Here is a 25936-nt window from a genome sequence, read left to right as displayed (position 1 = left end):
CAGCACTAGGTCACTAGTTACTTCCTTTCCAGAATTAGTGAATTCAACTGGGCATAATGGTGATACTGATGAAATTAATTTTTAGTAGACCTCTGACATGTCCTGGTCTCATATCCAACATGAGGCTATCTCTTTACAAATCTTCAAGGTGTGGAGCTTAATGCCCTATTTTGGTCACAGTCATTAGTTTCCAGAAAAGCATACTAACCAGCCCCTTTAGTCCTGAGACCACATGTGTTTGCTTCTTTGTATCCTTCACAATGCCTTCCTTGCATAGTCAGTGCTTAATAAACACCTGCTGTGCATGATTCATTCCATTTTCTTCTTCGTAGCTGCTCACTAGACAAGGTGATACCTAAAACTGAAAATTCTATTTCTGCTTTCAGCTCTATATTTCCAATGTGAAATGAGTGGAGTTTCCCTGGTGCAGACCAGAATATGACTTCAATCTTCTACAAGCTTACATCAGTCCAGAGTGCTGTGCCAAATCTGCATTGCGGTTCCATGATCAATTTCACTTCATCCTGGGTTGCATTTCAAGAGCAAAGTCATACACATGCAGCAGTGTCTGGATGACTACTTCCATAGCTTCTGCCATGTCTATGGAGTTCGAAGACTTTCCCAGATGTCAGAAAATTTATTCTGACAACAGCTTCTAAGTTCTGTGCTGCCTCCTTAATCATGGCCGCACAGGCTAGATTGACTAAGACTGGACCCATTGTGCAAGCCTGTTTTTGCACATGAGTGATGAAGAGTGGGGTCAGACAGGGCACCACCCACTGTGATATAGGCCACCATAATATCAGAGACTAGTCTGAGTATACTACTGGAGTTTGGGAAGAGCTTGTCTTGCCTAGTAGCTGCTAAAGCCAGGGCTGCTAAGAGCTTAAGTGTTTTTTAAGTAGAAAACCCATGAAAACTGTATATAGAACCTACTATTGTTTTCTATGCTTTCCTATATTAGCATAAACAAATTGCTTTGCTCAATCCTGATAAAGGGCAAGGCCTGTTGTGTTTCTGACATTGCCTTGTAGTGGCAGTAAATAACCAAAAAAGAGGTGCCAGCAACAGACAGATGGCATGAAGATTTGTACAGTTTTATTCTCAAAGAAGGAAGGAAAGAAATGGTATCTTTGACACCATGCTTGTTTTGATAAAAACTAAAGATTTTATATACAGGCTAATTGGAGTTAATTATTTCAGATTTCCAAGCTCCTTCGGTTGAAGGATTATTGCCAGCTAAATTCAAGAGGGCTATTTGATAAAACCAGAACTCCTAGGATCCTAACTAGTGCAGAAAGAGGACTAGAGCAGTAAACAGCAGTCAGGTGGGAAGCAGCTGATTCTGGTTGTGTCTCCACAAATTAGTTGAAAAACTAAATATGCCAGTCCCTTACTTTTTCTTTTTTCAACAAGACTTCCCCGAACCCACCATGCTGGCCAATTTTTTTTTTCTATTCCCAAAGGACATTTTAAGTTGTTTTGATCAAATTGACTGTTTCAGTGTCGCTTAGCTACAGCTTCATAGCTAGAACAAGAAGGATACATATTTAATCCAATATCACCCCCTACTGGCTTATCATTAGAGACCAAGAAATTTGTGTGTAAAATCTTAATCTTAAATTATCTTTCATTTCTTTAAAAAACATTAAAATATTAAGTGTCTTGTTCTCCTTCCCTCTCTAGAAAAATAATCACTTTTCCATCAGTAGGAGGTTACCATCCCATCCCATCACAGGTACTCACGTAACCCTGTTGATTCCCTCCGAGAAGCTGTGTTCAAAGTGTCTCTGAACAGGCAGTATCTGGGCATGGTGAGCCCCACCACTCCAGCAACAACTGGCCCTGTAAAATAGCAGTCAGTTGGGATTACAGTCAACAGGTATATATCCAATGCTAACAGAGGAACACTGCCAAGGGGAAGGAATGTAGCTGCATAAAAGAACAAAGTTGCCACCAAATAGCTCTAGGAATCTGAAGGAAGCCCTACAGTGAGTAATAAACTCTTTGCCCTACAAGAAAACAAGTTGATAATGATGCAGGCATGACTACCCTTCTGATTTACACTCTTGTTCCAAGTCACAGTTATACCCAAGATACTTATATCTGTCAACAGGGACAAATGAGCATAAAAGCCAAACCAGAAAGGCCTAGGAAGGGACTCAGGATCCAAGCATGTTTGTTACAATAAAAAAGAAGTGACCCTTTCTTATGTCTTAGGGTCAGAAGAAGGGATCTCATGGGGTTATTTATTTCCCAGGAGAATTATTACTAAGACAATTGGAAAATCTGAAAAGAAGTAGAATTGGCTTTCAATCATTTGTGTTAGGGGCACGGACAAGCAGCATATATAGATAACCCAAGAATATATTATATTTGCCTTTAGAATGTGTTTTGTTCTTACATTTCAATATGGCTGTTAGGTGTTCAGACAGCGAACATTACTTGCAAAAAACTTCAGCAACCATAATGAAAACCTAATTCAGAAGTATTTTAAAAATTTGGGGTGCCTGGGTGGCTCAGTGGGTTAAAGCCTCTGCCTTAGGCTCAGGTCATGATCCCAGAATCCTGGGATCGAGCCCCGCATCGAGCCCCGCATCGAGCCCCACATCCGGCTCTCTGCTCAGAAGGATGCCTGCTTCCTCCTCTCTCTGCTTGCCTCTCTGCCTACTTGTGATCTCTGTCTCTCAAATAAATTTTTAAAAATCTTAAAAAATTTAAAAAAGAAGTATTTTAAAAATTCTCCACCCTTATTTTTCTGGCCTCTGCTCCCTTTCTATTTGAAATTGTTCATCATTATCTTTTTGCTATTTCCTGGGTTAGAGAAAGTAATTAAGTGTTTTTGCTTCAAGAAGTTCTTCCTTTATAAGAATAAAAATAAATAAGAACTACAAAACTTATGTTTTTCATTTTAATTCATTTCTTCCCATTCATATGCATTCATTGGACACAGAGCTAGGCACCAACGGGAATAAAAAAAATGTAACATACTTGATCTCAGTTCTGTAGGAGTTTATAGTCTAATTAAAGAGAAAAGACTACTAAACAGGAAGCAAGTAAGCAACAACCCAAAACAATGTATGGTTGAAATAAGATAAATGGGGGGGGGGGCTGCTAAATAGGATCCAGTTCAGTCAAGAAAGGTCCAGTGGAGAAGATGGAATTTAATTTGAATCGTGATGGGTGGGTAAGATTTGAGTAGGAGAAAAGGGACAAGAATCAAATATTTGTGGTTTGAATTGACCATGAAATTTTGGGAAGCTCTCAGAGAAAGCAGTCTGCCTAGTTCAGGGGCTCAGGAAAAACTGGAGACAAGATTGGATATTGGGCTGTACCAGATGGAAGACCTTGAACCACTAGAGAATTTTGAACAGGGAATTACATGACAAAAATTATTTTTCCTTTTTTCTTCTTAGATCAGTGTATAGAATGCATTGAACGGGAAGAAAGTAAAATCAGGGAAACCTGTTAGGTAACTGTTGTTGTAATGCAAGCACAAGGTCGTGAGCACTGGGAAGGAGGAGATGATAGGGAGTGGGTGGGCAGAAAGGGGAGATGAAACAGAGACATCATGAAAGGAGAACCAACAGACTTATTGGCTCTCTGACAACCATGAGGAAATTGGCATGGGCTTATAATTCATGGAAAAAGATGACTTGAACTTTTAGATATGTTGAATTCAAAATAATGGTGAATCATCTAAGAAAAGATGTGCTGAAGAAGGTTGAAGATGTGGAACTGAAGCACAAAGGAGAGATGAAGTCTTTTCTTTAAAAGAAAAATGCTGAACATAAGCATTCAGGATGCAAACATGAGTAAGATATGGTTCCTGCCATCAAGAAGCTTATAGACTAGGGGTACCTGGCCGGCTCAGTTGGTAAAGCATGTGACTCTTGATCTCAGGGTCATGAGTTCAAGCCCCACATTTGACATGAAGCCTACTTAAAAATTTTTTTAACTTTTTAAAAAAGATTTTATTTATTTATTTTAGAGAGAGCGAGCACTCACACATGAGTAAACAAGGGGGGAGGGGCAGGAGGAGAGGGAGAGACAATCTCAAGTAGATTCTCTGCTGAGAATCTACTTGATTCTCAGTGCTGATGTGGGGCTCTATCCTGCGACCCTGAGATCATGACTTAAACAAAACCAAGAGTTGGATGCTCAACGAACTGAGCCATCCAGGCACCTTTCCCCAAAAAAAAATTTTAAGAAGCTTATGATCTAATGGAAGGAGAAACAAGTAAACACAGATTATGCTGATGACTATGAGAAGGATGGATAGAAAGAAGCAAGAGTGGAAGCAAGGAGATGTTATTGCAGTGATCCAGGCAAAAGATGCTGGTGGCCTAGACTTGAGTTATGAAAGTCAAGTATAGACAAGACAGATTCAAGAAATATTTAAAAGGTAAAATGCTCAAGACTTGGTAAATGTTTGAATGGTGTAAGGGTGAGGGAGGAATCAAGGATGATGACCCCCAAAACTAACTGGAGTAACTAGGTGAATAGTTGTACCACCAATTGAAATAGAGAATTAACACAGGAAGAAGAGGAAGCTTATGTGGGAAGAAAATAATTCTGTTTTGGGGATTGAGTCTGAGGTCCATGTAGAACATTCAGGTGGAAATTTCAGCAGCAAGTTTGATATAGAAGGCTGAAGCTTAAGGGAGAAAACATATACAGAAGTGGGGATGGAGAGAAGTTTGGGTGGCTCAGTTGGTTAAGTAACTGCCTTCAGCTCAGGTCTTGATCTCAGGGTCCTGGGATAGAGTCCCGCATCAGTCTTCCTGCTCATTGGGGAGCTTTCTTCTCCTTCTCCCTCTGCTGCTCCCCCTGCTTATGCTCTTTCACTGTTTCTGTCAAATAAATAAATAAAATCTTAAAAAAAAAAAAGAAATAGGGCTGGAAGTCATCAGCATACAAGTTGTACTTAAACCATAGATATGAATGAAAGAAAAGTATGTAAGGGGAGGAAAAAAAGTGGATGAAAGACAGAACCTTGGGCATCAATATTTAAGGGATAGACAGAGACAGAAGAGATGATCAGACAATGGTAGAAAATGAAAGCCAGGTTGGAGTGGGTTGAGAAACAAAAATCAAGATGTGAGGAGAGCAATTAGACCACAACTCAGAGCTTTACAAAAAATCGGGTAGCAGCTACAGTTAGAGAGCAGGAGTTTCCAAGACAGCCAGTGAATGAAAGGAGAAAAAGCATTCAGAGAGTGAAGAGCATATCATAAAAGCCAGTTGAGGGAAGTTTTAGGCATAAAGTTATCAGGGGCACTCTACCCTTTTTCTAGTCTTCCCCTGAGGCACATAGGAAATGTTGGCTCTAACAAGAAAGGTAGATTGAAAGGGATTGGTACCTAGAACAAGGACTTCTGCCCAATGGTGTAGTACAGGTGTTGGGAAGAGAGTAAAACTTGGGTAGGCATAAAGAAATTAGGCACCATTAGACACCTGGATAATCCAACTGCCAGTAATCAGGGGAGCACCACCCTCTCCGACCTTTTCTAATCTTCTCTTGAGGTGCATGGGAATGTCTTTTCTTCCTGTAGCTGGCTGTTGTTACCTGAATGCAGGCCTATTCGAATCTGGACTGGCACCTCTGGCATGTGTCTCATCTTAAAGGTCCCCATGGAGCTCAGGATATCTAGGGACATGTTTGCAATCTCAACTGCATGCCGATTGCCATTCCTCTTTGGGAGGCCTGAGGCCACCATGTAAGCATCTCCAATGGTCAATACTTGGGAATCAGGGGAAATAGAATGAGCAGAAAAATTGTGTGTGTGTGTGTGTGTGTGTGTGAGAGAGAGAGAGAGAGAGAGAGAGAGAGAGAAAGAGAAAGAGATGAGGAAGGCTTATTTCTTGTAAAGTGAGGAAGATGGTGAGAGACTGTCAGAGATTCAAGGTCTGGCTGCATATTAGAATCATTTAAGGAGCTTTATGAAAAAAAAATTGATGTCTAGGTCCCACACCCATAGATTCTGAAATAAGCAACTTTGCAGTTTCTTGACTGGCCCTAGAGAACTATCAGGCCCCAAGTAATTCCTGGGGGAAGGAAAAGAGGAGATTTGTAGGAATATCCATGGGTACCCATGGAAGAGTACCCTAGGAGAAGGTGCATATAATATTCCTCTAGCAAGTATTTCTCTAGAAGATTTCAGGTAAATGAGCTAGCAGCCTTAAGACAAGTATAGAAAAAGGGAAAGGAAGGAGGTAGAAGAGACTGTTCCTTCTGCTTTGCATTGTTAATATGATGAAGTTAGTTTTGTAGTCCCTTGAGTGTGAGAATTGAGTCTTTTTTCCACCAGCTACCCCCTCCTCTCCTAGTGCCACTTGTCAAAAGACAGAAGAACCCGCCCTCAGCTGCTTTAAGCTGGACACCTGTAAGGAAAGGCAAATCTGTATTCCTCATCTTCCCAAAAGAAGTGTGCTCACTCTTTTAGGTGACTAGTAAGTAGAAGCTTTTCAAGTAAATCCAAAAGATAAGTCTACTGGAAGGACTTCCATGAAATATGCCAGTCTGACTCTGCTAGGACAAGTTTGGATCCAATTAAAATCCATGTTCTTCTAGAGAACTGCACTCAAAAGTGCAATAGTTAAGACCACGAAACTCTGATGTCACACTGCCTTGGTCAGAATCCCAGATGTACCATTTACAAACTGTGTGGCCTTGCCAAGTCACTTAACTTCTCTGTGCTTTAGTATCCTTATTTGCAAAACAGGGATAATAAGAGTATCTGCCTTATGGAGTTTTCTAAGGACTAAATAACTTAACATATGCCAAAGCACTTAAAACCTGCCTGGTGGATAAGTGCAAGCTACCATAATCATCATTACCATCAAACTAATATGTCTTAACATAAGTCATGGGATGTTGGCTATGACTCAGCTCCAGAGAAAGTTCAGTAATCAGCAATAGGCCTCTCATCTTGACTTTCTATATAGCCAGTAACAATGATGCTTTGAATACACGAGACTTTGTACCTCACCATGCTTCCATCCAGGGCCTCCCTTTCCTCGTACAATTGGAGAAAGGGATCCCTGTCCTCAAATAAGTATGCCAGTCTGCACAGAGGAAGGGAACAGGTACAATCCAAATGTTATATGGGAGGGAGAGACTCACTTACTTGCTGGCCATTGTCAAAGAATAGTGGTTGACTCTTCCCCTAAATGAGTCAGTCACTCAGGAGTCCCCACACACATGGATGAGGAGAATAGAAGGGCGGGGAGCATGGGCAGTGCCTAGCCTTGGTGAAAGACTGTTGTGGGGGACTGTGGGGGGGCGGGCATGAGCCAGCAGGAGGACACAGAAAGGGCAGGGGAGGTATAGAAAAAGGGGCTGGTTGAGATGGGTGGTGGCAGGAGAACAGAAACTGAAAACAAATCACCAGCTTTGTAATTTTGCAGTAACCTTCTCACTTCCATTTCAGATTATCAAGTGCTGGGGAGGTGATTTCAATTTTACAGGTAAAGAAAATGAAAACACAAACGGGTTTGGTGACTCACTGCTGGTTCAATTTTATTTCCTTTGCCCTGTTGCTTTTAATAAACAGGACTGAAAAATTAGATTTCATTTTTGGATTTGGAGAGCCCCACTCTACCCTGGAAACAGCCCATGAACTCCTTACTGCAGCCATGAAATACCAAAATATCTCATGGCCTCATCCCTAAGACTTCAGACAATTGTCTGAAGAGTATCAGCTGCATTGATTAAACCAGTGGCTGTGTTACTGCCCATGTTTTTTTTTTTAAAGATTTTATTTATTTATTTGAAACAGAGAGAGAGAGATCACAAGTAGGCATAGAGGCAGGCATAGAGAGAGAGGAGAAAGCAGGCTCCCCGCTGAGCAGAGAGCCCGATGCGGGCCTCGATCCCAGGACCCTGAGATCATGACCTGAGCCAAAGGCAGAGGCTTAACCCACTGAGCCACCCAGGCGCCCCTGAATCATCTTTGATTTTAGTTTCAAATGAATTAGCTTTCGGTGATTTGTTTTCCTCTTCAGGCTGCTTGAGTTCAACAAGCTAAGACAGGTAGTCTGGTTCTATGGATTTTTCCTCCACTGTGGCTTCCATGTGTGCTTCTTGATAAGTTTGCAGCTCCGGCTGATTGACAGGTATGGTATCTATTTCTGAGCCCTATTTAGATGGCTTGGCCTAGCCCTGAGGCTCTCTACCTGACCTGAAAGGGCCCCGTCTAATCTGAGATAAACACACTGCCCTGTGTGTGATTTGAGAGTTGGAACATTTCAGACTACTGTGAAGGATCCAATGAATGGAGGTACTCATTCCCCAGCTCTACCTTGGTTTCTGGGACAGAGGAGCTGTCTAAAGTTTGGGATGCCTGGGGCATGTTTTTCCATCAATAAGACAAGTATCCATGTTTCAGGCAATGTAGAAATGGCCTTGCACAGCTATAAGATTTTTAGTCATTTTCTGCCTAGAGATAAGACAACATATAAAAATCAAAGGTAGGGAAGCATGGCAACCAAAGGAGTGAATGTAGTCATCTATTCTCTGCTCATCTTCAGCAACCTTGGATAGGAGGAGTGGAAATTGACAGCTAGAGGGGTGGGGGGGGATGTGGGAGCAGTAGATTGCAACCTCACACTTAATGACTTCCCTAGACCTCAGACCACAAGATAGGCTCATGGTTACCCTATAGCAATCCCTTTGACCTATGTGATGCCAGAGTTCCCTCCTGTATAAAAACGGTACTTAGGGGAACAAACCAAATTTTAACAGCATGTATTAGATCTACATGAGTTTTACCAAGATGAACTCTGTAGCAGTCACCAGCTATGGGCAAAGCACCAATGCTTCTTCTATCGCCCTTGTATCATATCTAGCATGATACTACCTACACTGTGGTTACTTAGCCACTGAAGTACAATAACCTTTTTGGCTCCAACCTCTTCCTAGTCTCAGTTCTAGAAAACAGCTCAAGAGAAATCTGCCTGGCAATCTCTTGCTCAGTTCATACTGTTATTTTATAAAGTGTGAGATTGTATGCATTCTGCCTGGCCTTCATTTCCAATAAGATACCAATGGAAGTGCTATACTATTTAAATTTTACGTCCTTAATCAGCGTTGGAGACAAACCGTGAGTGACTCTTGACTATAGGAAAGAAACTGAGGGTTGCTGGAGGGGAGGTAGGTTGGGGGGAGGGAGTAAATGGGTGTTGGGCATTAAGGAGGGCACGTGATGTGGTAAGCACTGGGTATTATATGCAACTGATGAATCACTGAACTCTACATTTGAAACTAAAATAAATAAATAAACACATAAATACATAAATAAACTTTACTTCCTACATAACAGCATTCAGTAAAATTCCACCTTTTAATTTTGGGATTGCGAGACTCATATAAAAATTTCTCTCTAGAATATACTTCTCTGCTCAGTTACTTACCTTGTAGACATCATGACTGCCTATGACAGCATCAAAGAGTGTGTACAGGTCATTGAGAAGATCTACCACCTCAATAGGCTCACTCATGGCTGAGATGGTGGTGAAGCCCACAACGTCACTGAAGTACAAGGTGATCAAGTCAAAGCCCTCAGGTTCAACCATGTAGCCCTTTTTGAGGGATTTGGCAACTGATCAAAAGCAGAGACAGCTATTCCTCAGAGGACACAGGCCTCCCGGCATGCCACACACACATCTGCTAAAACACAATTTCTCCAAAAATCACTGCCAAGTAAATGAGTAGGAAGAAGATGTCATCTGGATGAAAACATTAATTCTTTAATTTAGTCTATAAATATATTTTGAGTGCTTATGACGTGCCAGGTACTGTGCCAGATGCTGGAACACAGCACCGAACAGACAGCCTTGGTCTGTGTTTTTGTGGAGCTTTTTTTTTTCTTTAAAGATTTTATTTATTTACTTGACAGAGAGAGAGATCACAAGTAGGCAGAGAGTCAGGCAGAGAAAGAGGGGGAAGCAGGCTCCCTGCTGAGCAGAGCCTGATCCAGGGCTCAATCCAGGGCTTGATCCCAGGACCCCAGGATCATGACCTGAGCCGAAGGCAGAGGCTCAACCCACTGAGCCACCCAGGTGCCCCTTGTGGAGCTTTTCCTCAGCTGTCCCTTCACTCAGGGAATGATCCCAGGTGGTTGCTTAACATGAGTCCAATTTCTCCAATTATCTCCTAAACAATCATGTTACAATATGATCAGGTGTCTTGGAAATTTTGGAAACAGTATCAAAAGGTAAGGCTTTGAACAAGGAAGGAACACCTAGAAAAACAACTCTGCTACTCTCCTCTAGGACCTCAAAGAACTGACTCTTTTTAATTGGTCAGCTTCTAGGCAAAGTCATGAAGTTACACATAGAAAAACAGAAACACCAAAAACTTAAATGACCAGCATGCTCCACAGGCAGTGGGAAATTAGGAAGGTGTGCTCTACTCCCTTGGTTTCCAATTCATCTTTGATTTGAAGGTGTGGCTCAAACCTACTGGAAGTAGAGAGGGTTCAGGATAGGGGGAAGGAGCAGTTAGTTATGGGTAATTTTTTCTTTCAATTTCTAATAGAACACACTGTTACAAGGATTCACACTCCTCAGGTGTTCACACATACAGTGGTAGCATCTGTGTTAGAAGTTTTTCCGTTTTCTGTTTTTCAATTTCCAGCTCTTCAGTCTGTTCCCTGATCAAATCTTCCAAGTTGCTAGAATATTGCTCCAAAATCCGAAGCATGGAGTCAATGATATTGGTCTTTTTCCCTTTATTCAAAGTTTTAAACTGAAAGTAAAACAGAAAAAGGACCCAGGGGAATTTTTATTCTCCAAACTCAGAGATGATGGAGTAGGACCCCTTATCACAAATTCCTTCCTCTAAAATGCCAGGGCACAAGAAGTAAACTGAGGTATAAATGGAAAAAGTCACCACTCAACCTCACTGTTACCCTGTCCGATTCACAAGGTTCTTTTTCCCTGAATAGCTCTTCTCCCACACTTCTGGCTCTTTGAAGTCTGAGCAAAGGTGTTCTGGGAAGGATTCTCCAGCTCTCAGATGCTGTCACATGGTAGTAGCCACTTCAAAGGCAACAGGATCTTGTCTTGAGCCTAGGCCATTTGTGAGTGGGATGAGGAGAGAGAGGGCAGGGAGTACTGTTTTACCCTTCTGGTTAATCAACCTATTAAGTCATCCTGACTTCTAATGTCACTGTGTTACCAGTTTTTGGATAGTGGATGGTTCCTTGACCTCTTAAATATGACCCAAGATCTATATGGTAAGATCTACTCCCTATTTCTTACCATCTTGCCACGGAGGTCCAGGAATAATGATGTGCTTTAGCACCTGCCCTTCATGTCCATCAGAGTCATGTAGAAATTCAACTGGTCTTGGCCCATTCTATGCCCTGATGCCACAGGGTGGTGGCTGCATGCCACAGTTTTTTAATGTGCCCTCCTGAGCCCTGTCCATCTACAGAAACAGGGAGCTTGGCATAGCATTGGAATCACGAGGGGGTAATCCCTCCTTGCTGATGTGTTCAGCATGCACAAGGCTGTGTTTACAACAATAAAAGACTGGTGGTAGTTTTGCTGAGCAGACATCCAGAAATCTGTCCCAATGAACCTTCTTACGCAGCTGGGCCACACATGGTCTCCTTAGCACTCAATCCCCCAAGGCTGATACCAGGAGTTTCCTTCTGAGCCTGATCCACATCTACAGGTCTACCAAGGTCCTGCAGGTAATCTCAGTAGTCTGCTCAGATGTTTAAGGCTCCCCTATTGCCTGACCCTGGGAACCTCCCTCTCCTTCTCAGCCCATTTAAGTTTTATTAGCTGCAGGGAGTTGTCAGGCTATCCTGGTCTTTCAGACAATCTAAACTTCCACCAAAGCATTTCAGTGAAGGCAGCCCCCCCAATGTCCATTTGAAGGCTGTATGATGTACACTCCTTCCATCTATCACCAGCTTCTCTTCTGTCTTCTGAAATAACATCTCTAGTATCAACACAAGGACAAATGCTTTTTCTCTTGCCTCATGGTAGGTTCTCAGAAATGTGACCTTCATGGTCTTTTGCCTTTTCCATACTATTGAATACCTGTTTGAGTGTCCTCAAGAGACCCAGTCAGTCTAATGGAAACATTGTTAGCTGGGGACATGGATGACTTCATACACAGGGCCCCTAAGGCTTTCAATCCACCTCTTTCTTTTTTCCGCCTCAGATACCTGCCACTCAGAAAGCATCTCAGTGCTGTACTCCAGCCAGGCTCGAAAGCCTCTCCACCAGAGCTGACACAGCATTCACAGAGAGTACCCTCAGTTTCATTATCCTGTAGTTTCAACAAAGACCTAAGCTGCATGTTCCAATATAAGAACTGCACCCTAGGTACCCTTGGCAGAGCTTTCTCTGTCCTTTCCTCATTTCCCCCTTTCTATCCCCAACTCTAGGAAAAGAATCAGACTCTTTAGAAATTCAGTATCTTGGGGCGCCTGGGTGGCTCAGTGGGTTAAATCCGCTACCTTCAGCTCAGGTCATGATCCCAGGGTCCTGGGATCAAGCCCACATCCGGCTCTCCGCTTGGTGGGGAGTCTGCTTCCCCCTCTCTCTCTCTGCCTGCCTCTCTGCCCACTTGATCTCTCTCTCTGTCAAATAAATAATAAAATCTTAAAAAAAAAAGAAAGAAATTCAGTATCTTAAGGAGAAAGTTTACCGTTTTTGTGCAATGTATTGCCTCAAGTAGTTCCCTAGGAACTTAAAAAAATCTCCTGCTTTTGTACTCCCCATTTGCACATTTTTCTGTCATGAGCCTCCTTTCAAAGACCCTATGTCTTTCCTCGCTCCTCAAAACCACCTGGTGTTACTTCAGTGGTATACTCAGCAAAGTTTTCTGGCATCTCCATAGCAAACATAGCCCTACAAGAACTTGTGCCAAGCTGAAATCAAATATGATACCCATCTTTTAACAGTCTCAATGCCATTGCCTTGCAAGTGCCCAGTGGTTCAATTCTATTTCTGAAAGGTTAGTTAGGTCAGATTGTGAATGGTCCAGAATAGAGGTTCATATACAGAAGCACATTCAAATCAACCATTGCACACTTGGAGGATGTGCTAGGGGTGCTCCAGTATCAAAGGCCTCCAAGTAGCCACCCCAATGCTTCCTCCCCAAGAGGAGTGATTTTTTTTTTCTCTCTCTTGCAGGAGTTTCCTTTTACAATATGATGAAAACTCAAGGAGTTCGTTTGGGGTAGGCTGGCTTTAGGATGCCTTCTGGGCAGTGCTGAGATTCACAGAGTCCTTACCTGATTAAATATTTCATCAAAAGTTGGTTGCTGTTCTGAAGCTTCAGCCCAGCACTGCTTCATCAGCTGGAGACATTCTGGAGGGGCACACTCAGGAGGAACCATGGGTCTGTATACAGGAAGAGGCTTCTTAACTCTGTCTATGATTTCTGTCCAGAAGTAAGAAGAGAAAGTTTTATAAATCATAGAAAGAGTGCCAAGATTTGACAAAGATCATTGAGTTTTAGCAAAGAAAGAGGTTTGTCGGGAAAAAAAATCACAGGCCATCACCTTTGCTTTCTCCTTAAGTGGCTTGAATATAAATTGTCTCTGAGCAAAGGAAGTATTGGTCAATTTTAGGTTTTAGGTTTTAGGTTTTAAATGTGGCCTATCTGATGTCAATTTTAACACTATACCCCCAATGATCTGTCTCCCTTCACCCACCCCCAAATCATGTAAACTTTCCAGTCCCCACAGTAGACCCACCTAGCCCTCCCTGAAGGCCCAGACCCAGCCCAGATCCATGCTGTGAGTCCTGCCTGGCCCGTAGGAAAGAGGATTAAGAACTCCAATAAATAGTTCAAGACCTCATCTAGATCCTCCTAACTGCTTGTCCTTTAACTCCACTTTCAGTGGAACATGTACTATGTATCAGACTATGGACTAATGACTTCGAACACATTCTTCCATTAGATTCTCACTACAAACAGATGATGTAGGAATCCTTATTTTTATTTTACAGAAGGTTAAAATGACGAACAGAGAAAGTCACATGGCTAGCAAGTGACAGAATTTGAATTTGACTCCAGGCAGTCTCAATCTACTACATTGTCCCACTTCCAAATACCTCAGACTTCAACCAGGAGTTCCAAAACTCCCTATTCAAATCCAAAAGCCATTAGTGACTGAGAAGTCCAGATCAGGCAGACTAATAGAGAGAAAATTCCCAGGAAGTAGGAGAAAATAGTTAACCTTCAATGTCTTCAGCAATCCACACCGGACCTCAAACTGTTCTCTCTGCTTCCAGGCTAGCCTTCTGCAAGCATTCTTAAAACATGAATTTGGCCATGTCATTTTCTTGTTTAAAATCCTTTAATGACTTCTCATAACACACAGGGTAAAATCTATGCCCTATCACTTCAGCTCATTTCTTATCCCTAACCCCCTCCCCAAAGCCCCAACTCCAACAGGCACCAAACCTTGCTTGCCCCACCAGTGTGCCCTTCCCACTCCTACATTGGCTGTAACACTCCAACAGTGCTGCTTTATACCATACAGTAGGCATCCCCTTGCCTCCATGAAAGAATAGGAGGTTGTTGCCTCTGACTTCTCCGCAATTTGTGACATCACACTTCTGCTCCTTTAACCCAGGTTGGCCTATACTAGTAATGTTTTCTCCATTGCAGTACAGTTTTCTCCATTGCAGTGCCCACTGCAGTATAATAGATTCCACGTGAGCCAATCCCTTGGAATGTGACTGCCCTCATCCACTCTCTGGTAAATGGAGTCCTTATCTTTTTACCAGAGCACCATAGAGTTGAATGGGTTATCTCTCTACTAAGGCCCAGTATAATTCATGCCCTTGAGGAACTTATAGTCCAATGGAGGAGCTAAATAAGGACAAAGAATATAAGTGTTCTAGCAGACATTCCACACAGGTAAGCACACAGGGGACACATGGCCTGCACTGAAGAGGTCAGAGAAGGCTTTCCAGAGGAGGTGACAAAAACTGGATGAGGCAAAGTAGGGAGAAGGCAAGGGCATTCCAGGGACTCTGAACAGCTCTCTTGAAGGCACAGAGGTAAGACCATGGTACTTTTAGTCACGTGGTTTAGCTGGAGTGTAGGGAGTGACAGGAGATAAGCTCAGAGAGGTGGCTAGAGGCCAGACTGCAAAGAGCCTTGTATGTCCTGTGAGGAATCTGGGCTTCGTTTGATAAGTGATGGGAAACAGGAAGTTTTGAGTAGTGGAGTGATATGGGACTCCGAGTGAGGCAAAAGATAGCTAAGTATTTGGGTTTCTTTGTTTTTTTTTGTTTGTTTGTTTGCATTTTTTAATTTTTTTATTTTGAAATAAATTTAGACTTCCAGAAAAGTTATAGAACTAGTATAATAATTACCTACTCTTCATTCAGCTTCCTCTAATGTTATTAACTTATATAACCATAGTACAAAGGAAATTAATATTGGTACATTACTATTACTATTATATTACTATTCTGGTCCTTATTTTAATTTCATCAGTTTTATTCCCAGTATCTTTTTCTGTCCCACAATCCAATTCAGGATCCCATATTGCATTTAATTATCATGTCTCTGTCTCCTTCAACCCATGATGGCTCCTTATTCTGTCCCTGCCTTTCATGACTTTGACATTTTGATGAGAATTGGCTAATTATTTTGCAGAATGTCTCTCATTTGGGGTGTGTCTGATGTTTTCTCCTGGGTAGACTGTTATGCATTTTTTCCAAAAATTCCACAAAGGTGACATTGTGCCCTTTTCAGTGCATCATGTCAGGGGGTACATGATGTCAGTGAGCCTTGATCACTTGGATAAGGTGGTATCTGCAAGATCATCATCCTCTGAGGGTGCCTGGGTAGCTCAGTGGGTTAAGCCTCTGCCTTAGGCTCAGGTCATGATCCCAGGATCCTGGGATCAAGCCTTGCATTGGGCTCTCTGCTCAGCAGGGAGCCTGCTTCCCCGTCTTTCTCTGCCTGCCTCTCTGCCTACTTGTGATCTCTCTCAGTCAAATAAATAAATAAAATCTTAAAAAAAAAAGATCATCATTCTCTGATAGTAAACTTATTATTTTTCCACTTGTAACTACTAAGTATCTAGTGGGTTCATACACTCAGAATATGCAAATATCCTGTTTCCCCTCGAACTTTTGCCTACTGATTTTACCATTCCTTCATGGATTGTGCCCGCCAGGCAATCATTTTGATGAAAGATGAGGATGAAAGCCTTTGGCATGTCACAGGGAAAGTATGAAATGACCATGCCATCCAGGAGCATCATGAGGGGTACTGAAATACCTGGCAGGGACTGTCTCAAAGGAGAGGAGGTTGCTTAAAAAGAGGGGGGTCCAACATAGGTCCTGTAAGTACTTGGCTTACATCACAGTTTGGAAAGGACCAGCTTCCTGAGTTGGGAAACTTCTTCCAAATGCCTAAATCTGTTTGGCTCTAGTCCCACCTGCTCCTAACATGCTATTTGCAGGCTAGCAGGCAGTTAGCACAAACACATAACTGTGTTCGCTCTTCTGGCAAATTACAACAGCCTGGGTTAGGCTGATGATCTGGGTCATGGCAGGCTCTTGGTGGCCTTTTCTCACCTCCTGCTTACCTTTGACAGGCAGATCCATCATGCAGAATGGGGTGCCCCGGACCAGCACTTCTTTTTTTTTTTTTTTTTTTTAAAGATTTTATTTATTTATTTGTCAGAGAGAGAGAGGGAGAGAGAGCAAGCACAGGCAGACAGAATGGCAGGCAGAGGCAGAGGGAGAAGCAGGCTCCCTGATGAGCAAGGAGCCCGATGTGGGACTCGATCCCAGGACGCTGGGATCATGACCTGAGCCGAAGGCAGCTGCTTAACCAACTGAGCCACCCAGGCGTCCCCAGCACTTCTTGCATGATGATGGCAAAGCTATAGACATCTCCTGCAAAAGAACCTAACATGCTGCCCTTTGGGGTTCTCAACAGTTCAGGGCTGTCCATAGCAACTCTGAAATGAAAGCATTGTTTTAAGAATGCAGGGAGGATTAACTGACAGCCTTTGCAATGCCCTCAAGGGTTCCAATGGTGCTGTTTCATTGACTGCTTTATATTTTTATTAGACTGACTGGCATGCTAGTCCCCCCAACCCTGGGGTCCAAATCTATGAATCTAAGAAATTGTGCATAGAGAAAGCATACTACTCTCCCCACTCCAGAACCATGCAGACACAGCGGAGGTGTGGAGCAGGGCAGAAAAGCTTGAAGTAGAAAAACTATCTGGCACTTGCTTTCTTGTTCTCTTGAGCCTGCAAGTAGCAATTGGCAGGCTTCCAGAGAAAGGCAAGTACACAGCCACTCTGGTTGCCATGGATTTGCTGTTGAGATCTATATGTGTCTGGTAATTTGATTGTGCTGGGGCTTAGGGATTCACAAGTTGCTTTCTCCAGGTCTTCTTTAAGAGGATTTGAGGATCTCCAGGCCTCCTCTACACCTCCAAGAGCAAAAAGATGCAACAATTCCTTCAAGTCAGTTCTACAAATATTTATTGAGGGTATACTACGTACTGGATACTACGCTAGGTGCAGGAATGGTGCCAGAGTTGAATTAGACCTTGCCTCTGCCCTTACACGGTTCACAGAGTAATGGGCAGCATAGACATGTGATCCCCTAACTGCAATATGTGGCAGGTCTACTTAAGTTAATGTATAAAGAAATACACACTGGGACACCTGGTTGGCTCAGTCAGTTGAGCATCTGATTCTTGGTTTCAGCTCAGGTTGTAATCTCAGGGTCATGAGATAGAGCTTCCCACCCTCTACCACTGTCAGACTCCATGCTCCGCAAGAAGTCTGTTTGAGATTCTCTCCCTCTCCCTCTGCCCTTTTCCCCACTCATGTCTCTCTCTCTCTCTCTCTCTCTCTCCCCTTCTTTCTTTGAAATAAATAAATAAATAAATACATAAAACACATTTGTAATATAAATGCAGTAGTCAAAATTTTACATGGAATCATACAAAATTGCCATTTCTGTGGGTAAAAATGGTTGATATTGACAAATTCCATGAGGCTCAAACTAAAAAAAAAAAAGGAGAGAGAGAAAACTGAGCTGATCATATTAATCCAGGAAAGCTTCCTGAAAAAGTTAGATCTTAAAGGAGCTTTTTAAAAAAGTCAAGGATGCAGTTTCCTAGAGCTGAGAGGGTAAGGGCTTTGCAGGGAGAAAGAACAGTGCGTGCAAAAGAACAAGAAGTAGAAAGGAGCAAATTGCAGATGGGGGTGGTGGTAAGCAGATTAGCTTGGCTGAAGAGAAGGGCTCTGTTAAGGAATAATGAGAAATGAGAAATGGGGTTGATGAAGTGGGGGAGGGACGGTGCCTAGAAGAATGAGGGCAGAAGGTGAGAGGCCCTGAGAGCCAAATGAAGGCATTTGGAATGAATACAAAAGGCAGTAGGGGTTCGGGAGCTGGAGAGAGATTTGATGAAAGCTGTGTTCGGAAGATTAATCTGGCAACCTGCACAAGCTGGATTGAAGGAGAGAGGCTGAAGTCAGGGAGACCAGCTCGGAAGTCATTACAGTAGGAGCCAGAGGCGAGGTGAAAGGGGCCTGAATAGGGGTGGGGGTGGCAGCAGGAGAACAGGGATCAAGATATACAGGAAGGCTATAATGAAGAAGTTAGTGACAGGGCTGGGGATGGACTCAATGTGGTCCTTGGAGGGGAAAGTTTTGGAGTAAACAAGGGGTCGAAGTCCAGAAAGGAAGGCTGGAAAACAGTGTCTGCTGAGGGCCGGGGTGGTGGGAGGAAAGTGCTAGTTAACTTTTCATCTTGTTAACTTAGGTATTGGGAAGGGAGCCCAGGGGACAAGCTCCTGTGAAGCAGGAAGGAGGATGGAAAGGTCAGAGATTATTCTGGTGTGTTAGTGAAACCCAGGAAAGAAAATTCACCTTGGAAATTCCAAAGTTGAGCCAATCCTGATCAAAATGGTAGACCAGGGATTTCTAGCCTCACCCCCAATCATGTACACTCATCTTCTCTCTTTGTCCTCCAGGTATCCCCAGTCTTTGTCACACACCACCCCCCCCACACACTCTCCTGCCCCCATGGAAGTGTCTGATATACTCACTGGAGTGGTTTTGCCTTTTTGCCTTCTTGCCTAGTAGGACTTAATATTTGCAAAGAAGACCCAAAGAGACTGAAAGTTACTTTGGTCAAAGGAATGCATTTCTGATTGTGGGATTTCTGGAATACCTTCCTGATATGGTTTGGAGGGAGGGCAGGAGGGTTATCTCAGAGCAAGAAAAATGCAGCTGTTTCTTCTGCTATCCTCTCTCCTACACATTTAAAAGCATAAAAAGGGAAAAGAAGACAAAACTCTCCAGTAAAAAGCTGGGTGATTAAATACAATCATTACCAAACAGTATTTTCAAAGAGCACTTACATGTATGTTGTTAATGGCCAAAATGAGACTTTATTTGCACCATACTTATGTAATTGAAAGTGGACAGTAATGAATACACTTAGGACCCACCCCCATTTCCCCATCTCCACTCTCAAGTATGATCCACTACCTACCATTAGACTTGAACTCTCAGGGAAACTAGAAAAATTACCGCTGATGCCACTACCGACTCTGAGCCTTGCCGTGGTGATAAAAATCAACTGTGGAGAGCCAGTGTGGTGAAGTGCAAAAGAACAGAAAACTCAAAGTCAAGAGACAAAAGTTCAAAATCTTAGCTTGGTCACTAAGTGGCTCACCTTACAGAACTTCTGCTTCCCCATCTGTAAAATGGACATTGAGTCAGATGATTTGCAAGAGTCCCCCAATTATAAGATTTTATTAGCCCTGTCATCTAAGGAGGAAGCAGCAAGTTTCCTTATTTCATTTTAGTACATCCATCTGCCGAGTCACCAAACATTTATTCTGCCAGGTATGGTGAAAGGCACTGAGGGAGGCAAGCCTGTTTCTTGCCTTTGCAGAGCTTGTAAGTTGAGTTGGGAGAGAAGACAGCTAATTAAACATGTAATACCAACAAAGTATGGAATTACAACGAAGTTCAAAGCCCTAAGGATCATAAAGAGGGAAACTTTGCTGAGCATAGAGGGTCATGGAAAGTCTCTTATTGAATCAGTGGTATTAAGTTTAGCTCTGAAGAAGGAGTAGAATCTAGCCAGACTCAGAGGAGTTTATAACAGAGTGGGAAAGGAAGAGTGTCCCAAGGGATGGGCAAAGCACGTGTAAAGGTCTGAGAGTAAGAGAGAGCCTGGGGTAAGTAAACAACTGGCAGGAGTTCAGCACTGCTAGAGCCCAGAGACGGAGGGGGAGTGATTAAGCAGGAGAGGTCCACAAGGCCCAAACCACACAGGGCTCATAAGCCATGTAAGGAAATTTGAACTTTATCCTAAGAGCAATGGGAATCCATTCCGTGAATTTTGGCACAGCTCTAGCATGATCAGATTTGCAGTTGAGAAAATTCACTCTGGCTGCTGTGTGTGAAGAATGGATTGAGCATCCAGACTGCCATTGCAATTTGGAGAGTGAAATGACACAGTAAGAAGGAGAGACAGAGCAAGAGACAGGGTACACACACACACACACACACACACACACACACACACACACCCATCCTTTCCCCACTCTAAGACCAGAGTTTCTTAAGTTTGCAAGTTGCCAGCCTGTGAATTAAGTGGAACTCTGGGAAGATGGGCATTGTGTTTTAGCTTTTAGAGATGACTCATCTTGACAGGAAGCTAAGTACTTGCTGATCCGCAGCTACTGTCCCCGACATCCTAGCATTAATACCAGGCAACTACTCCAAACTTTCAAATTGGAATTAGCCAAACAATAACCATAAGACTAAGTTGGCAGCAAGCACAGGTCCACAGAAGTTGTAATTTAGCTGCATGTAGGGGCCAGTCTTCAAAAGACCTGAATCAAATTCCTGGAACTGCTGCTAAGTAGCTGTAGGACTGGGGCAAATCGTGAGCCTCACTTTATCTCATCTGTAAAATGAAAGCGTTGGACTAGATGCCTCCCTAACGTTCAATATTCGACAAGTTTTATAAAGCACAAAGATACCACCCCTGATAACTGGGCTCTCTTGTCTGCATCTACCCATATGTCTCTCTGTATCTTTCAGTGTTTGTTTCTCTTACATCAGCAGTTTTAAAACTAACACTGCCAAAGATTCTTTTAAAAAATATACGTTGTAATTTTCATCTGTCCCTCTGTCTCTTTTTTTGGGTTGCCTGTTTCTGTTTTTATGTCCCTCTCTCCTTCACCCTTGCAATGCTAGTTAAAAATTTTAATGCCCAAACTTCCTCTATGTATTTAATTCTACTCATTCTCTCTCCTTACTCTTTCTTTTTCTTACTTCCTCTTTTCCGTCAGCTCATTCCTTCCTATTTCTCACTCACCCATTCCCAATTCCTCATCGCAGATTTCTCCCACTTCTTTGATCTGTTATGACCTCTACAGGCATTGTTTGGTGCAGCCACTAGGGCGCTAAATGTAAGACAGAAAATACCAAATGCGCATTATGGGCATGCCTACTTATCTAAGTAGAAGGCCACAGTTCTGTCTGAAGCCATCCCAGGCAACCCATTGAGTATTTACTTGCTGGGATCCCCCTCCTCCTCCTCACTTCTTTCTCTTTGACAGAGACAGTAAGGGTAGGCTCTAGTGACATCCCATTCCAGAATGTGCTTTGTGGGGGTCCAGCTACCAAATTACCTTCCATTCAATCTGACAAGTATTTATTGAGCACCTACTGTGTGCCTATCGCTCAGCAAGTTCCTCCAGAGACTCCTGGGGTCTCAAACAATACAACCTAATCCTGCCACAGCGGGAACTCAACATTATTGCACTGGCTTTGTTCTGAAGGCTAGGCTGTGCTGAGATTACAGCCTGCAGACTTCATTCAACTCCTTTGGCTTGGAAATGAGGCTGAATTTTCAACAAAAGTGGGGAGTTGAATCAGCCCGAGGCTTTAATTCAGTGCATACTCTCATTTGAATTTTGGAGTTACCTTGAGTGCGTCAGAAGAGTATAATAATACATTGCTTACCTTCCGCAGAAGGTTCCTCTTGGGAGACTTAGAGTTTCCAAGATATCATTAAAGCCATAATCTGTCACTTTTAGTACAAAACACCCATCTACCACACAGTTCTGAGATTTCAACCTCCCATGAGCAAACTCTCCGTGGTGTAAGTACTTAATGCCCTGCAGATACAAACAGGATTTATTTAGTAACTTCTTTAACTATTTTGTGCTTTTAAGGCCAATTTCTGAGCTTGTTAATGGCATGAGCTATTATGGGCCAGAATTCAGCCCCTTTTTTTCTTATATGCAGGCAAAGCAAAACTGTAACAACAAGAAATATTTCCGGGTCCTTTCCAGCTCTAAGATTTCATGCTTTTGATGAAGAATCATATCTTGTATGTCTAGAGAATGGTATGCTATTGGGAGATTTATTAACATTTCAAACATAGGATGGATCCATACATATGTAATTTCCAAGAACTGGAAGATTCTGATTTTATCCCCAAAAGATCTAGTTCAACTTTCATTCACTGTTGGAAGAAATGGAAATTGGTACATCCTTTTTGGTGGACAGTTTGGCAGTAGATATCAAAATTGAAAGCATTCATACCCTGTGACCTAGGGATTGTGCTTCTTCTCTAAAGAAATGCTTGTACATCTGCACAAGGAGACATACACAAGAATGCTCAAGGCAACTATGCTTTACAATATTATATAATTAAAATACAATAAGTATCTGTCAAGAAGGGACTGTCCAAATTATGTTGCATATGAACTATGCAATATTCTGCAGCAGTTAAAAATAATAAAATAGATCTGTATGTACTAACAGGGAGTCATGGCTAAGCCATAAAGTAAGTGAAAAATGAAAAGGTGCAAAACTACGTAACAATATGTATTTTAAAAAACAAAATCTATAATGTATGTAAATATACATGAAATTAATTGCTGTGTTAATCACCAAATTGTTAGCAATGGTTAACTGTGGGGGAGGATGTGAAAGAGGGTTGAGTAAATATTAATATTTTTCCTGTATATATTTATATTATTTGATTTTTAAATTTAATTTAATACATTACTTTTGTAATTAAAAATAGGTAATTAAAAAGAGGAAAGCTGAATACTGCTGATCTCTGCAGCTTGCTTTATATAACATTCAAATGTGATCTACAGGGACTCTTTTCAGATGGGTTTACTCATTCACATATAAATACAATTCATGTTCTAGTGCAATCATCTCAGAACTGTTTACGCTGAGCCCTTTTAAGTATCTGGCTCTATTTTGTGGCCTGACACCCCTCTGTATTTGTATGCTTTACATCTTGTGCCCTCAGAAATTCTGAAGTTGCCAGTACTCCCAAGCCTAATCTGCAGAGGGTGAGATTTCCCCTGGGGATTGTCTAATGCTTGGGTTTCATTCATCATGGTCCTGAGAGGACTGTCATTTAGAGCCTTCTCCCTTAAGTCATGGGACCTTGTTGATAGGATGAGTGGAAAGAGTACTAGAATTGAAATCAGGAGATTTGGATTCTATTATCAGCTCTGCCACTTAATAGTTGGCTAATAAATATTTATTGAGCACTTACTATGTATGGCAGACACTATAAAACAAAATGTACCTCATTTAGCTTCTCTGAGCCTCTGTAAAAGGAGGCTAATCGTACTTATTTTATGGAGAATTGGAATGAGATAATGTCTATAAAGCTACCTTGAAAAGGGTTAGTATAAAGGTTAAGACTGTGGTCAATATGCAAGAAGCTCAGCAAGTCATTGATTAACCAGTTCAACCCCATAAAGATGCACATGGACACAATTTGCATATTATTCCCAGGAGTTCATGGACTCCACCAAAGCCCATCCATAGACCCATCCATGAACCCCTCTGACTCTCAGTAGTCCTTGCCTCAGAGAATGGAAGTTCTTCCTGATAGAGCCTATGGTCTTCTGGCTTTCTGGTCATGCTGAGTTCCATAGTTATACCTATGATGTGCAAAGACTTATCCCTTAGTTCTAGACTGAACCACCTTTTAGAAGGTGAAAACCAGGAGATGAGGCTAAGCAGCGTCAAAAGATCTGGGAATGAACACTTTTCCACATCCAGAAAGCAGAGAAATGGAATGGAAGGAAAGGTTGCTTAAGGGGAAGAGTGCTCAATGGCAACAGAAAGTAAGGACAAATCTGGCCCTCAAACTGGGAGAAAAGAGTGGGGCAAGTAAGTCCCTTCTATATCAGTACCTTATAACAGATATGGGCAAAGGGACTATGAGAAGGGCTAGGGGGCAGACCCTAGGAAGGAACTTGGAAAAATGAGATCATCACAATGATCCAAGGAAAATTAAATACCCCAAAACTTTTAAATTCTAAGCTACAGGGAAAATCCAAGATTTCCTCAGTCTTTTTATTAACCTTGAAAAGATCCAGCAGAAGTGATGATTTAAATAGCCAGTCAAGTTTTACATCCTGATTTGTCAATATGTCTTCTAGGCTCCTTCTGGAACAGAATTCTGTCACAATGGCAAATATCCCTGAATCATAGAAGAAGCCCAATAAAGGGTTAATATTTTCATGATGCAGGTCCTTCATCTGGAAATAGAGGGAGAGAGGAAAGTCACAACTGTCCTATCACAATTGGGGACCAAAGTTTAGGGCACATACCCTTCTCTTCATCCTTCCTATGACTGCTTACTGTGAAAAGCTGAATTTTGGTCCCCATGATCTCCAATCTCTAATGTTAGTCCTGTGATTATTATGTTTTATGGCAAAAGGGAGATAATTCAGATAGGCTTAATCTGATTATATGAGCTCTTCAAATCAGAAGAGGAGGGAGGAGAAGAAGTCAGAGAGATTCAAAGTGTAAGGACTCAACACTCCATTGTTGGCTTTGAAGCTGGAGGAAGGAGGCTAGAAGCCAAGGACTGTGGGCAGCCTCTAGTAGCTGGAAACAGCTCTCAGATAACAGCCAGCAAGGAAATGAGGTCTTCAGTCCTACAGCTGTACAAAACTAAATTCTGCTGATAACCTGACTGACCCTAGAAGTGACTTCCCCCCAGAGACTCCAAATAAGAGCCCAGAGTGACTGACACCTTGACTTTATCCTTATGTGACACTAAGTGGAACACCCAGCTGATCCCACTTAGACTTCTGATCTACAGAACAGTGAGATAATAAATGGGTGTTGTTTTAAGCCTATGTTTGTGCTACTTTGGTATGGCGATAAAAGTTCTACTCACCAATTCCACTGTGTGGGGGAAGGGGTTCCCCACACAAGCAAGCAATTCTCCTACACCAGCTGGATGTCCTATAATTCAACTCAATTCTAACACTATCTACCTGGAGATAGCATCAGATTCCACAGGTTAAGGGTTCAGTCCTACAAGACTGCTCCCCCATACACACTTCAGACACCAGTCACAAGTCCAAGTCTCCTGGGCTTTTACAAACCAGTTATAGACTGAAGGTTCTAATGACCCTCACCTTGGGTTTGATTAATTTGCTAGAGTGGCTCACAAAATTCATAGAAATATTTACTTACTAGATTACCAGTTTATTATAAAAGGATATAATTCAGGAACAGTTAGATGGAAGAGATGCGTAGGACAAGATATGGGGGAAAGGTGTGGAGCTTCCATGACCTCTCTAAACGTGTGCCACTCTCCCCAAATCTCTATGTGTTCACCAGCCTAGAAGCTCTCCAAACTCTCTCCTTTGAAGTTTTTATGAAGGCCTCATTACATAGAGGTGATTGATTAAATCATTGGTCAGCCACGGAGTCAACCTTCAGTCCCTCTCCCCTCCCCAGTAGTCAGGGGTGTGGGACTGAAAGCGCCAAATCTTCTTTTTTTTTTTTAAAGATTTTATTTATTTATTTGACAGAGATCACAAGTAGGCAGAGAGGCAGGCAGAGAGAGAGGTGGAGGCAGGCTCCCTGAGGAGCAGAGAGCCCGATGC

General features: G+C 42.4%; 1 protein-coding gene across 1 annotated transcript in view; it reads right to left on the bottom strand.

The window, feature by feature from the left end:
- LOC111160977 (guanylate cyclase 2F, retinal) overlaps positions 1-25936 on the bottom strand; it is an 87905-nt gene that overhangs the window by 7329 nt on the left and 54640 nt on the right. Inside the window, 11 exon segments of the mRNA XM_022524394.1 lie at positions 1747-1845; positions 5570-5743; positions 9411-9622; positions 10587-10750; positions 13260-13408; positions 16584-16631; positions 16837-16947; positions 16950-16961; positions 22014-22042; positions 22044-22168; positions 24395-24571. Coding sequence (XP_022380102.1) covers positions 1747-1845; positions 5570-5743; positions 9411-9622; positions 10587-10750; positions 13260-13408; positions 16584-16631; positions 16837-16947; positions 16950-16961; positions 22014-22042; positions 22044-22168; positions 24395-24571 — 1300 coding nt within the window.

Source organism: Enhydra lutris, unplaced genomic scaffold (genome assembly GCF_002288905.1).
Source record: "Enhydra lutris kenyoni isolate GAN:26980312 unplaced genomic scaffold, ASM228890v2 scaffoldscaffold80, whole genome shotgun sequence".
In the NCBI taxonomy this organism is placed as follows: domain Eukaryota; kingdom Metazoa; phylum Chordata; class Mammalia; order Carnivora; family Mustelidae; genus Enhydra; species Enhydra lutris.
This window is presented reverse-complemented; position numbering and strand designations above follow the sequence as displayed.